The sequence below is a fragment of the Echinococcus granulosus genome (genome assembly GCF_000524195.1).
Source record: "Echinococcus granulosus chromosome Unknown EG_S00206, whole genome shotgun sequence".
Classification (NCBI taxonomy): Eukaryota; Metazoa; Platyhelminthes; class Cestoda; order Cyclophyllidea; family Taeniidae; genus Echinococcus; species Echinococcus granulosus.
In genome coordinates, this window is record NW_020170586.1 from 33,884 (window position 1) to 46,794 (window position 12,911).

The 12,911-nt window shown below is 40.2% G+C and overlaps 2 protein-coding genes across 2 annotated transcripts in view; both read left to right on the plus strand. All coding sequences in view use genetic code 11, as the record gives it.

Moving 5' to 3' along the window:
- Positions 1-3,836: 3,836 nt before the first annotated feature.
- EGR_10293 (hypothetical protein) lies at positions 3,837-9,493 on the plus strand (the record flags this gene model as incomplete). The annotated part of the gene is made up of 3 exons (XM_024499542.1): positions 3,837-3,900; positions 6,343-7,173; positions 9,345-9,493. 3 exons carry the CDS (start codon positions 3,837-3,839, stop codon positions 9,491-9,493), a joined length of 1,044 nt encoding a protein of 347 aa, XP_024346046.1.
- Positions 9,494-11,817: 2,324 nt separating this feature from the next.
- Positions 11,818-12,911, plus strand: part of EGR_10294 (hypothetical protein) — a gene marked incomplete at both ends in the record, with an annotated part of 5,380 nt that continues 4,286 nt past the window's right edge. Inside the window, one exon of the mRNA XM_024499543.1 lies at positions 11,818-12,031. Within this exon, the coding sequence (XP_024346047.1) occupies positions 11,818-12,031 (214 nt within the window). The remainder of the gene's footprint in view (positions 12,032-12,911) is intronic.

Sequence of the window (12,911 nt, forward strand, 5' to 3'; positions counted from 1 at the left end):
ATGGATGGATAAATTGAAGCCGGAAAATTTAGTGAGTTCTTTTGCACTAAATGATGTATAACTTTTAACTGTTACCTTTCACATTTAAATGCTTTTCCAACAATGCAAAAATAGGCGGAGAATTACACTTTTGTTAGACATTTTGTCTCTAATATCTAAGATATAATTTAGCCTAGTCACTTCCACTTCTATCCCCGTTTCATTTCCAAACTGCCCATTAAGAAGGTTACACGTAACTGTCTAACGTCGAGGATAGATGGCATCCAATAGCAGAAATGTCAACCTAGTTAAATACAGCGAATGCGGCAGGGGCTGTATCTCTTTCCATCCCATAGTGCAAATCTTTTCAAGGCTCTATGTTGGGCATGCGGTACGAGGTCTTGCCTTTTTCATCCCTCGTAAGGTTAAGAAGAGAACCGCCTTTCCAATAAATCACTAGTCCAAGCTGTTTCTAAAAAAGAGGATATTCTTGCTCAATTTCGGGCTGTATCAAAAACATAGCCTAAATTATTTGACCTTCAGAAAGGAAAACGATTGCACCTACAGCCTTCCACGCACGCAATCGCACAAGAAAATAAAATATGTCGCTCTGCGAATAGAAGTGGCAGTTACCTTAGACGTTGGGCTTGGGTGGCGACGGCGGTGGATCATTTGTGGAAAACCAATGGTATGTTCATTAGCTTTACAAAGGTATAAAAGTCATGTCTTACCACAAATTTATCAGCCAGTTAAAACTTAACAACGACGTGCTTGTAGAACTTAGATGAAAGAAATGAAGAACGTCAAGATTGTAGTCTCAGAAGCCTATTGTCATCGCCGAATGTGTAACTTTTGGCACCCATAGGGCTAGCTACCATGAATTTCTCAGTCGACGTGGGTGTAATGCCTTCTCGGTACACAAATCACCACACATTTTAGTCATTGATTACGTGGAATTTGTCATACCTATCAAGAATGGAAGGTCCCTTTAAAATCGCTGTTATAACTTCGCCCTACCTATCCTTGCAGGGACGCTTTTTAAACCCTTGATTCCAGACGTTAGGTTGTTGTACTGTTGCAGTTTTCATAGAGAATTACACACCAAACTTGCGGAATATTGGTACACGCTTATATTCGATTCGCAAAGCGGACAGCCTCAAAACACACCCATCAGGCTCGACGGATATTTGACATACGGCAGTTCAAAGTAAGAGGCGGTAACGAGACAGCACGGTGACGCATTACAACCGTTGGACAAACTCTCATGCTCACTTAATACACTTTTTGGACGTATTTGTTCTCAACTTTTAGACAAAGTTATGAAGCAGGAGATACTTTTACAACGGGACTGTCAATGTGTGGCGCTAAATGAAATGCCACCGAATGTTTGGAGCACTACTGCGATGTAAAAGCAGCTTCTCATGTCCCACAAACTATGATACAATTAAAAGTTAATCTAATCTACTCATGATGTGTTAAAAACGAGGCAGCTTTGAGCATAGATTTAGACAAAATTCCATCAAATTATTACCTAGATGGCTTCATTCTAATTGTACTGCAAACTGTTAAGTTTTTTTTTGAAAATATGACACTTGGGATATTTCACCTTTCACTGCTTACTTTCTGTAGCTACCGAACAGATGGGAAGGTATTCTCTTCTATATTTAGGGATCTGAAAATAATCAAATTTTCTACCTTCCTTCGTTTGCCTCATTTAAAAGTAGGTCGGTCAAAAATCAGTCAGAGGTTAACTTCTAAGTTGAAGTAACTCATGAAAAAAGCATCCGATTTCTTAAAATTTTACCCAAGGATGCGATTTAGCTACACTACCGAATTTGACTTACTTTATAGATCTCCTGTGTAAACAATGGTTGGGGCTGCTAGCGGCAGCTGTCAGTCACGCGTGGCCGCACCTCTCTTGCCAGTCATGGAGGCTTTAGTCACACCCAAATGAAGTCGTGACTGGCGATTTTTCAACTCCGTAATTTAACATTTTCGGAAATAGTCTTGTAATGATGCCCAGGTAGACCAGTGACTAGGCTTGGAAATTCTCTCCAATATTGATTGTTTAGGTGGGCCGACGACTCCCGCGTGATTTTCAAACACGAGGAATCAATTTTGTTTAATTTTCTCTTTAAAGCTAAAAGAGAAATCAAAAACACCCCAAAATTGGTTTTCTTGTAAGAAAAAGTTAAAATTTGTAGAGCTGCACGATTTCATGCACCTGATCTAATTATGTGATGCCAGAACGTCAATGTAACCCTAGATATTCCTCCCTTGGGATTGTGAAACTGACAAAAGGCAGCTGTCAGTCAATGTCAGGAAACTTTGGATCGAATCATCGTCACATCAGAAGTGGTGAATCATAAGTGGTGTTGTATGAATTTGCTATTTAAGACACTTGGACAACTTTAGGCAAGTACAGCGATAGACGACAGACGTTGGTCTTATTCCAAAACAAGTCGCCTAATGCCGAGTCGTGGTGACAGAAGAGGGGCTGTTCAGTGTAATGAAGGTAACCTGTGACCATAAACAAGGAGAAAAATTTGTGTAAGGCTCATGCAGGAAAGTGTATTATATTTAATGGCTTAATTGACTGGTTCTACGGAAAAAATTCCTGAGCACAAAATGATTGCCAAATAATGGATCGCATAAGAACGATCAGATCGTATTCGAGGATAGAATTTGAACTTGTTGACTGATTGTAGTTTACTTCCCTCTTTTCTTATATCTCTTTCATAACTAGTATTATTGTAATGTGAAGTGCCAAGTCTCATGGCAACCTCTATGTCAAATGTGTCACCAGCTTTTGTTAATGCAGCCGTGTGAAAAAAAATCGGAGAGTGGGTGCTACCACTTAAGCCTCTTACCGACCCAAAAGCATGTACCAAACACAATTAACTTTAATATGGGAGTTTTGTGACTTTTAAACGGCCTATTTTCCCTCACTCATTGGATTAAGAAGTCATATTATTCAATCACACACAGGGAGAAAGAGAAAGAGACACAATTGAGTTGGCAATCAGTGATCCTCCCTTTCCTCCATATTTCCCCCAGCATTTCTTCTTATTGAAGACTCCTATTTGAAACACACTTAAATCCTTAGCAGTAGATTTTGAAAAATGAAGAGCAGAAACAAATACGAAGAATATGTTTCAGTTTCATCATCTACTTCTCGCATCCATTGGAGTGTATTAAGCATACATTCACACAAAGGCGATTTGAGGCGTTAGATACAGCATCTCACAGTCATGCAAAATTTTATTGTTCAAGATGGTACCTGTGACGTAGATGTATTCTCAACAATGGAGAGCACAGTCTGGTTGGGTTTTCTTCAATACATATAGCCGGAGATCTCCCCAAATGAGTCTGGGAGAACCGCCATTCAGAACGTCGTAGCCTTGAGAGAGATTGAAGGGCTGCAAAGACTGGCATCAGTTGTTGGCATTCTGGGTGAATAGGTAGGTACCTACTTTGCGACTTTAAAATCTTTTATTTAACTATACTGGACGAAAATTTCTCTATAACTGTATCATTGTGTCGTAGATACTGCATAAACTTGTCGTTGCAATTCCAAATGATCTGAAGCAATCTTTGTTGAATTAATGGAGCATAGGAGAGTCCCTACACTCCATGATTGTTTTTGGAATATAAAGGACTGGAATATAGAAGTTAAAATATATGATCCTGGCTCTCCTTCATCTTTGGCACATCAGACGAACCATGAATTTTGCTTTTTTGACATCAGAAGGTGTCCCGACACTGTTTACTTTTCGTAGAAATAAGAGTTTTCATCTGAAAGAGAGCTTCAAAGTAGACATAATAGCTCTCCCTCATCGTCAACATGTCCATTCTCCATGGATTTAATTTTCTGCATCGGAAAGCGTCCTGACGCCTACGATGATGACTGGCATCACGACCGTAAGTCTTGCAGAAATTGGAGTTTCTATCTGAAAGAGCACTTGAAATGCGCATATTTAAGCACCCCACGACCACGACGACGATCGACGAATGGGCTGCTGACGTACTCGTCAGACGTGACTGTCGAATAAATGACTCAAGATTCCAGATTTTAGAATGCGAAAAAGTGGAAGAATCGAGCATTTTAAATGACCTCTCCACTCCTGCGGAATTGTATAGACTTAAAAAAGTTAAATGGTCAAGTGAGTTGTAATGTGAGTTGGAATTTTTACGCTCAAATTTGTCAAAAATGCGGTGCCAGTGTGGACGTTGTTTCAAAGAACCACGAGGTTCGTAGAAATGTATCCCAAAAAGCATAGGATAGTACTGAAATATCCCCTAATTTTTTGAACCTCATACATATCACCATTTTTACTCCAAAATATTCTTTAAAGTGTGTAAAATAACTTTTTGTTTAAGTAATGAAACTGCTGCAGTAGTGGAGGCAATTGAACCTGTGAAATGGGTATTTACAAATTAAAAAGCCTCACCCAATGAGCGGCTCAACTTGTTCATGAGTTGTAAAATATTCTCAAGGAAATTAGAGCTGAAACGTGACTGTGCGTTAGGAATGGGCTACGTAGTTGAGCTCTTTCTTCTTTGCCTTCAAGGCAGTTTTTACTAGACACAATGATAAATCATCACTAGGACAGGCGAAGATCGATTTGGTGAATGGTCAAAGAAGCGGTCCTGCCCGATGGACTGATGGAATCGATGACAAATTTGCATCATGCCTTCACCGACGACCACAAGGTTCTACCATCTCTGTCCCTATTTTCCGACGACCTACAACATTGAGTAGGCACACACATGCGCATCTACCGACGAAAATAGGTTACTCATCACCTGTGGCATTGTGTTGCAGCCCAGTGATGATCTGATAGTTGCGGTTTGTTGCAACCTACAGGTAGAAGCTGCGGTGAGATAGAAGGGAAATAAGGGCATTAGAAGCTTAAATCAAGTGAGGAAGTTAGAAACAAGGTGGGCGAGACTACCTGCTGCCTTGATGCGACATCGCAGAGCACCAATTCCCATACAAACACTCAATGATAATCAAGCTTGACAGTTTCTGTGCGTGCAAATGCCATTTTTTTTCTTTAGATCAATCATGTTTGGGTTTGTGTGTAGATGGGTTGTTTCGGTGTCTCCGGGTCTTCTCTTCTTCCTTACACATGGATTATATCCCCCTAATATCGCAATTTACTTGAACCAAAAGGGGTAGTACCATGAAGACTCCTAAGTATTTGAAAGCCTCAATGCGCTGAGCAAGTTCCAGCTGCTCCAAAATCATTGATGATCCTTAAAAAATTGGAGCTATGGAGCATAATTATGTGGAAAAGGTTACTTCGGCCCGGGTTAACAGGCAATGCCGACTAGTCGCGGTGCCAAACTTCTTTTAGAAGAGTTTTTATGATAGACTTACTACATATAAGGCGTATTTATACCCCACCAGGTGGAATTTTCAACCATTAAAACGTGTCAAACATTCCGTATTCGCAATGGAGGAAGTAAAGATTGCTATTATGTGGATCAGCTTTTATCAAACACATTGGAGTAGTCACGTTTCTGAGAAGCACCACTCGTTGAAATAAGGTGATTAGTCATGCTGATGCTTGTGTGAGAATTGAAAAAGGAGAAGCAGTGTTAAGGGTGCTCCGAATAGCCTAACAATTGGCTAAAAGAGAGGAAGAAATGCAAGCTAATCCACCTGATGCATTGACGCAAGCAAAAGTACCTTGAAGGTTGCCGCAGTCCAGGTTTTATAGCTAAATATAACACGAGTTGGAGTAAAATGTGATAAATTAGATTGCTAATTGAACGCCTAGGAGGGGGGTGTGAATGGATGGAAAACGATATTTACACAAGGCCCGGGCACACATACACACAAGCACACTAAACAAAGACTAGTGTATTAATTGCTCTGCAATGCTTCTCAGAGAATAAACACACGAAATGTACCCCTTTAGCAGTGCGTGTGGCAATAATCGACGCAGCAGCATGTCGAATAGGCAGGCATTGTACGCGCGTGCAAGTACCGGTTATTGCTCAATTTTACGCACCATTTGAATCAGCCAATGGGAGGTAGGCATGACTAGCGTGCTTTGCACGCGCGTATGCGCTCGCGTGTGCGTGAGTGGGTGCGCGCGTGCGAACTCAGTGTGAGTCAAATTGCAGTGCGCGCAGTTTCCTATTTATAACGCAACGACACGACTGATCAAGGCACTGCTAATTCACAGCTCTCACTCAGACTGTTTCTACTTCTCATCATTGTCTTTTCTCCGGCCGACAATCCCACGTGGAGAGCTTTTAATGACCTTTACTTGCCAGGAAAGGCAACAATCAATGTAATTCGGGCCGTTGGAGGGGTTTTTAAACTCCAGCCTCTTACTCCTATGCTTCTAGCCGAAGAGGAAACTGGGAGACGCGAAACAGTCCATATATTAGCTGATAACAAAGAAGAAGCACATTTGTTGTCACCTTTACTTTCCACAGCACAGCACTTATGCACATCGTCACATGAAGGGTTAGACTTTAATGAAGTTCTCGCTTACCTCCACATTTTTACCGCCCTTCTGCGTCCATTCAGGATAATAGCCTGTCCAAGTGATAAGACAATCAGTAAAACGGAACGTATTAAGAATGACGGAAGCGCGCAAGAGAATCGAAACTTCCCTCCCTTAACCCTAGTTCATTTGGTCATCCTTGTTCTCCTCCTTAGTCTTCTACCAACAGCAAACGCATTTGGGCTTGGACAGACTCGTCAACAGCGAAATCAAGCGCTTCATAGACCTGCATCTGCTCCTTTGTTCGATCCTGAAAGGACCGTGGATGGTGTGCCGGTAGAGGACTCCACTGTAAGGATTCGCACAAGAGAAGTGGGTAATCATCCTTCCACTCCATTACAACAAGTGGAAAACCCTGCGGCCGATCCTTGGCTATACGGTGTTCCCCCAGTTGACCCCAGTGTCCAACGTCCGGCTTACACTCCAGTTTTCGTTCCAAACTACAACTATTATACAGTCTACGGCACACCATGGGTATATCCAGAGACAAGGCTAGTTGGAACCTATAGCCCGTCCCCTGCAGTGCCTCAGTGGCCTCCACAAGCCTATTATCCCCGAAATTCAGTGCAACATCGTCGAAAGACGGGCGACAGAAGGCGAAAGGATAAGTACAAAGGGGAAAAATGTCCAAAGATCTGCGAAACCTGCCTCAGAAGTTATGATGGGACAGGTAAGTACATCCTTCCTTGACCGATCAATCATTCACTCCCGTGAAAAGTAATAAAGAAGTCGCTCCTTTTTACTGTGGTCCTCCTTGGACCCAATCCGTGCAGCCGAAATATCTTTGGGTATTTCTTATTATAACAGCACACAGCAATCTACAGTTATATACGACTCACGAAGATGACTAATGCATTGAATTCCGACGTATTCCACACAGTCGACCTCCTCTAAACCACAAGTTTATTAATAGTAGTGTTTCTAGATTTGATTCAGATTGTCATTTTCGGGTCTGGGAATATTCTACCCTGTTCAGTTATAACTTCGTGACTCCGTGATTGTTTCGTTAATTTTCCGACGCTGTTACTTAGGCGAGGCAGCCGACTTCCGATCCTCTTGAGAATTTAAAAAAAATAGAGGATAAAAAGCCAAAAATTTCCCTAAATTTGGCCTAATATTCTTAAGAAATCAAATTTTAATTTAGTAGGGGGATATGTTTAATCCAGGGCGAAATGGGAGTAGGTGGGAGGGCAGGGGGCTGATGTATGCATGAAACACAACCAACTGAAGAAGCAGGTGACTTCATACCCCACCTTAAGGAGGATTGTTAAGAAAACTTCACTTCTTTTAATAAATCCAACCCTTATGTAATATGAGGAAATTGCTGATGTCACAACGATTCCATCGTACACTCTACTCACAGACCCAATTACGTTGAAGTTCATCGTCTCCATCCATTTGACTTTGTTTTTCTTCTGCAAAACGACTCCATTGTCAAGTATTTCAGTGGCCACATTATTATCTCATGAAATAGCTGATATGAGCTAACAAAGGGCCTAAAAATTTAACTACACCTCCCAGTTATGTGATTGGGTCATGACAATGAAATGAAGGTAACTTTTTTAACTCAACATGAATTATTCGATGGTAGCGGTGCATGTGAATCAAGGTATGCTTATGCAGGTAGATTTAATTAAAGACTAACTTACAATTCCCCTGTACCTTCCTGTGTATTTTGGAAAAAAATAATAAATCCTTTTCTCAGTTCGATTTCATCCCATTAAAATGGGTAGGAGATGCAGATACCATAAACTCGGCTATTTGGAGAAGTTTTAAAATTGAAAAATACAAATTTTATCCCACAAATTGGTGCATTGGAGTCATGTGACGTTGTAAAAGATCTAGCAATCTTCCTTCTGGAAAAAAGGTAAATTTTTTGGCATTAAGAGACGCTTGCACACATCCGGATGGAGTTGGACTTGAAAACTTCATGTTTACAACGTGCGTGAAAGAGTTGGAAACATATTTCCTGAGGAAATTTGAAGTAAAACATATCCTGAAATGTATTTTTCATTTAAAGGATTTGTATCAAGTGATTTGCGTTTATATAACTTTGTGTGAGGTAGTCCAAGTTAACTGCACGACTATCATTTTCCCCACCCGAGGGTCATTCAGAGACCTCTCTCTTTCAAGGTCATCTCGCCTGCTTTCGCTCGCATTAGAAGTGAATGCAGAGTAAAATATATTTTTATTTCCGATAGTAAATTAAGCGATTTTCTCTGCATAGGCGGACAGTTATCACTGATGCTTGATTCACTGAGAGGTATGTGAAAAGCTGAGAGTGTCACATCGACTAACACAAAACAAAAACCCTCACACTCAGGCGCAGAGAGAGAGAGAGAGAGAGAGGAGAGGAATCACGATAATTTCGCACGGACTCGACTACAATCAAACACTTTGAAGTGTTCTCCTTCTCGTCTTCTTCCTCCTTTTCTAGCACACAGTGAGTAAGAGAAAGGCACTACTAAGAGTACACACAAGAATTGACTGCCAATGAAATTTGTAGCGTCCACTTTTTGTGTTTTTTTTATTAATCAACCAAACCTCCAAATGGATGCTGCATTTTTTGGAGATTTGTAAGTCAAAAAAACAAAGCCAAATGCTTCCATCCTTTATGACTCCGTGGTGAGGTTTAAATGAAACGTAAACTCATGCTACTTTAAATCATAAACTCGCGCTTGCCTTGTGGCAAAAATTTGTACAATTAGTGGCATTTTGGAACAGTCTAGCTATTTGGTATGACTCCTTTGTTACGTGATGGCCCCTGAGGTAGAGAAGTGCCAAGGGCTACGTTGACAGTTCTCTTGCATTACCGATTTCGTCCTTTTTTGCGCTATGCAGATGTCGAAGTAGACAAAGAGAGGGCTCTTCTCCAACAACGCTTTGCCCTTCACGTCAAACCCTCTATGAAACACAAGGAATCCGTCGAGGCATTGTTCAAATATATGGATGGAAACAGTAAGTTCAGATCTAGTAATTCAGCTCATTAATCAACCAATCAAAATGCCCCATTTAAAGTTATTTAAAATCGTTAATTCAAATAAAAATGCTCAAAGAATATGTTGAATTTTCCAAATTTAATTGCTTTTAGAGGACTTTAAACAAAATAACTGAAGCGAATCAATTCGGTTTCTTTTGAACCCAAAGAGCTCAAAAAAGAGATTTAGTTTTTCTGTTAAAATGGTGTTTGAAACATCGTCTTTTCTACAAGAATAAAAAGTGTGTCTCGAGAACCACTTTTATGTCTGCATAGGCAAGTTAGTTGTGCAAATTTTGTGAAAAATTGGGATTATTTAAGAATCGTATATTCAACCCAGAAATCCAATTGGTAGAACGCAGGCTCTACAGTCTTGAAAGCTTAGAATCAAGTGAGGCGGTGATATTTACCATTTCAATCAACGCAAAAGTCATTGCTGAAACATCTCTTGAGGCATGAAATATCTAATTACCTATGGTAATGTCAATGACAGTGAGGAAAGAGGATTTGTTAGGAGCCATTGGATGTGCATCTCTCTCCACTAACGTCATCGAAATAAGAGGCTGCAAAGACAATCATTTTTGTCCTTTTTTCGCCTATACAAATTATTGCATCGCTACTCATGCCCCCAAGAGATCACGAGCTGCGGACTTAAATTTCAACTGAATAATTTGAACCCTTTTTTAAACTCCAAAACGAGCGCGAAATGAATCGATTTTTTCAAACAAACGCAGTTGTGTGTTCAAATTCAATTTTTCAAAATGTGACATGAAATGTGATTCTAGCGCATGAAGAATAGTGCTACAGTATAATGAATATTAACTCATCCCTCGGGTTCGTGTAAATAATGAAACACTGTATTTTCAAGGCTGTAACCTTGAACTGGCTTTAATTAAGTGAGTCATTGATGTGATTTCTGGAATTGTGTAGGAATGTAAATGCCTTCTCAATGACTTCAGCTCAGAGCAGGGGTTATTAAATAAATTTTACATGCCAATTAATCAACTTAGGTGTCCCTTCCTGGGACACCCTCTCACCAATTTCCTTATTTTCGTGTTTTAGATGATGGAACCATCAGTTTTACAGAATTGCAGAACTATCTCCTGTTGCACAACATAATCTCTCCCGATGTACCCCAGTAGAAAAATGAAGACAACCTGACCATGCCTACGTGTCCCGCCAACTTGCATACATTCATGCCGTCACTCTCCATGCCTCCACGCCCATCCCTCCAAACGGTTGACATTCAATTTTATCCAATCTGACTTGCACATAACCTACTCACTATCACTGTACTATTTATTACAATAATACTACTTTTGTATGAAGATCATGCTGCATAGATGCCCTATGCTGATGCGTTAGTAGGTCAGGAAGTGGGGAATTCCGAGGTAAGGAAGGATAACTGATATCTAACCTTCTAGTTATACTTTTGTTTTGTTTTTTACACCAGTTGTATCCCGTAGGCGATCCACTGGCCACCTCGACGGTTTTCGAATTTGTTGTCTCAATGACAAGCGATTGAGTGTCATGATAATGAGCTAACACTGCTAGGTGTACAAGACAAAAGTACAAGAGATAAAGATACCACTAATGCGACTGCATTATGTATAGATGTGAAAAGAGAGGGGGCGAAGTCATTAAAAAGCCAACAGTATCTACGAATAATGACATCTTACAAGAGGTTGGTACTCCTCTCTTATTCATGAAGTGGTTACCAACCAAGTGCCAAGTGGAATAACCCAAACGATGGAGATAAACTTACTGGCAATTTTTTATGCCTAGATGCGTAAAGTGACCTCAAAAAACTGCTTAATTATTTAGCAAGACTGGATTAACACTTTTATGGGAAATTTTACAGGTTACACTAAACCATTTGCACCAAAATCGCATCGCATAAATCCCAAGCTCAGCTTTAATGAAGCTTTCTTAATACCTTTGTTTAAATCGATGCGGAAGGAGGTTGATTTAAAAAAGGAGGAAAAATTAATAGTCTTCATCCTACGTTGGTGCATAATTGCATAAAACATATCCTTTATTTCGAAAAAAGAATAATTTGTTCTTTTTATGTGATTTGATTTGTGTATTGCTACACGATACACTCACAACGAAAGCTGACAACAAACGGTTTTTAAATCCTGCAAAAATGCGATTTAAGGGTTCTTTAATCAAGTGAAGTATTTAATTTATTAAGGTACTTTTCATGTCTCAGTATTGAGGATGTCAGACTTTTTAAAAAACACAGCTAAATGGTTACTTGAAGGCTCGCTACAGTGGCCTTCCTCCTGGGATTTGGTAAACAGCGCTGATTTCGTCGCCTCGGCAAATGGCGTGCAGATGAACTGGATTAGACACCTGGCATTGACATCCACAAAGAGAGCTGAATGCTCAAACTTGAAGAAAGGTAAGAATAAATACAAATTAGAAGGTTATTTTCTCCCAATTCGTAAAATTCTCTCACGTCTTCAATCCACAAATGATGACGTTAAAGTACAAATGAGTACCTTTAAAGTTATGTGGGAAAACCCAGAATCCCCTGAGAAAGTTGAACGTAGAATGCCAATCTCACAGTAAATAGAGATTACCAAGTAGGATCCATTTAAGTAAACTCAAGCCTCCTCTACTCAACCGAAGTACCCTTCTTGAAATTTAATGCCACAGCACGCCTCACGATTTGGGGAAAAAAATGAGTAAAATAAGGGGAAGTTTGTTTTGTAGTAGTCTATATTTTAAAATGGATTTTTTTGGCAAATATTTTGCCTCTTGCTTTAATATTATTTGCTAATTAGGAAATATTACTTCGTTCGTATGTTTTAACTTGCACCCCTTCATTTCTCCGTGATTTATCTTAATAAATGGAAAGCTAAAAGAGACTACAATGCAACATTTTAATTGCAGAATGACAAGCCCGGATTTAAATAGAGCCACTTTACCACCTTTTTGACTCAGAGACTTATTTAGGGGTGTGTAAGAGGCTATAATAAGCTGTTAGCTTGCCGCACTATAAATTTAGCACCAGCTCGGTGTGGACCGAGTCTCGTATTGGATCCGACAATGTGATTGGTGGAGATGCCACTTCAATTTAGAATTAGATGAAGGACTATGAGAGGGTCTTTTCCCTTTAGCTGAAAAATCCAATCCCATGAGTGAAAGCGTGTATATGCAAGGAATGATCTCAGCATGTTGACAGTGCGTATGTGTTGCCTCTTCTCTTGCCTTGGCACGTACCCGCGAATTGGCGTGTAGTGTGTGATGCGCATTTGACTCATTCCTTGCAAGTGAGCCTAGTGACAGCTTACTCCTCCGTGTGTACACCTCGCACGCAACAGGTAGCGCATTCCACCTTTTTTCCGCCTCGACCCACAGTTAATCTCTCCGTGGTGGAAATTCACTGGAAAAATAAAACTGAAAGTGCCATCCCTCGCAAAAAG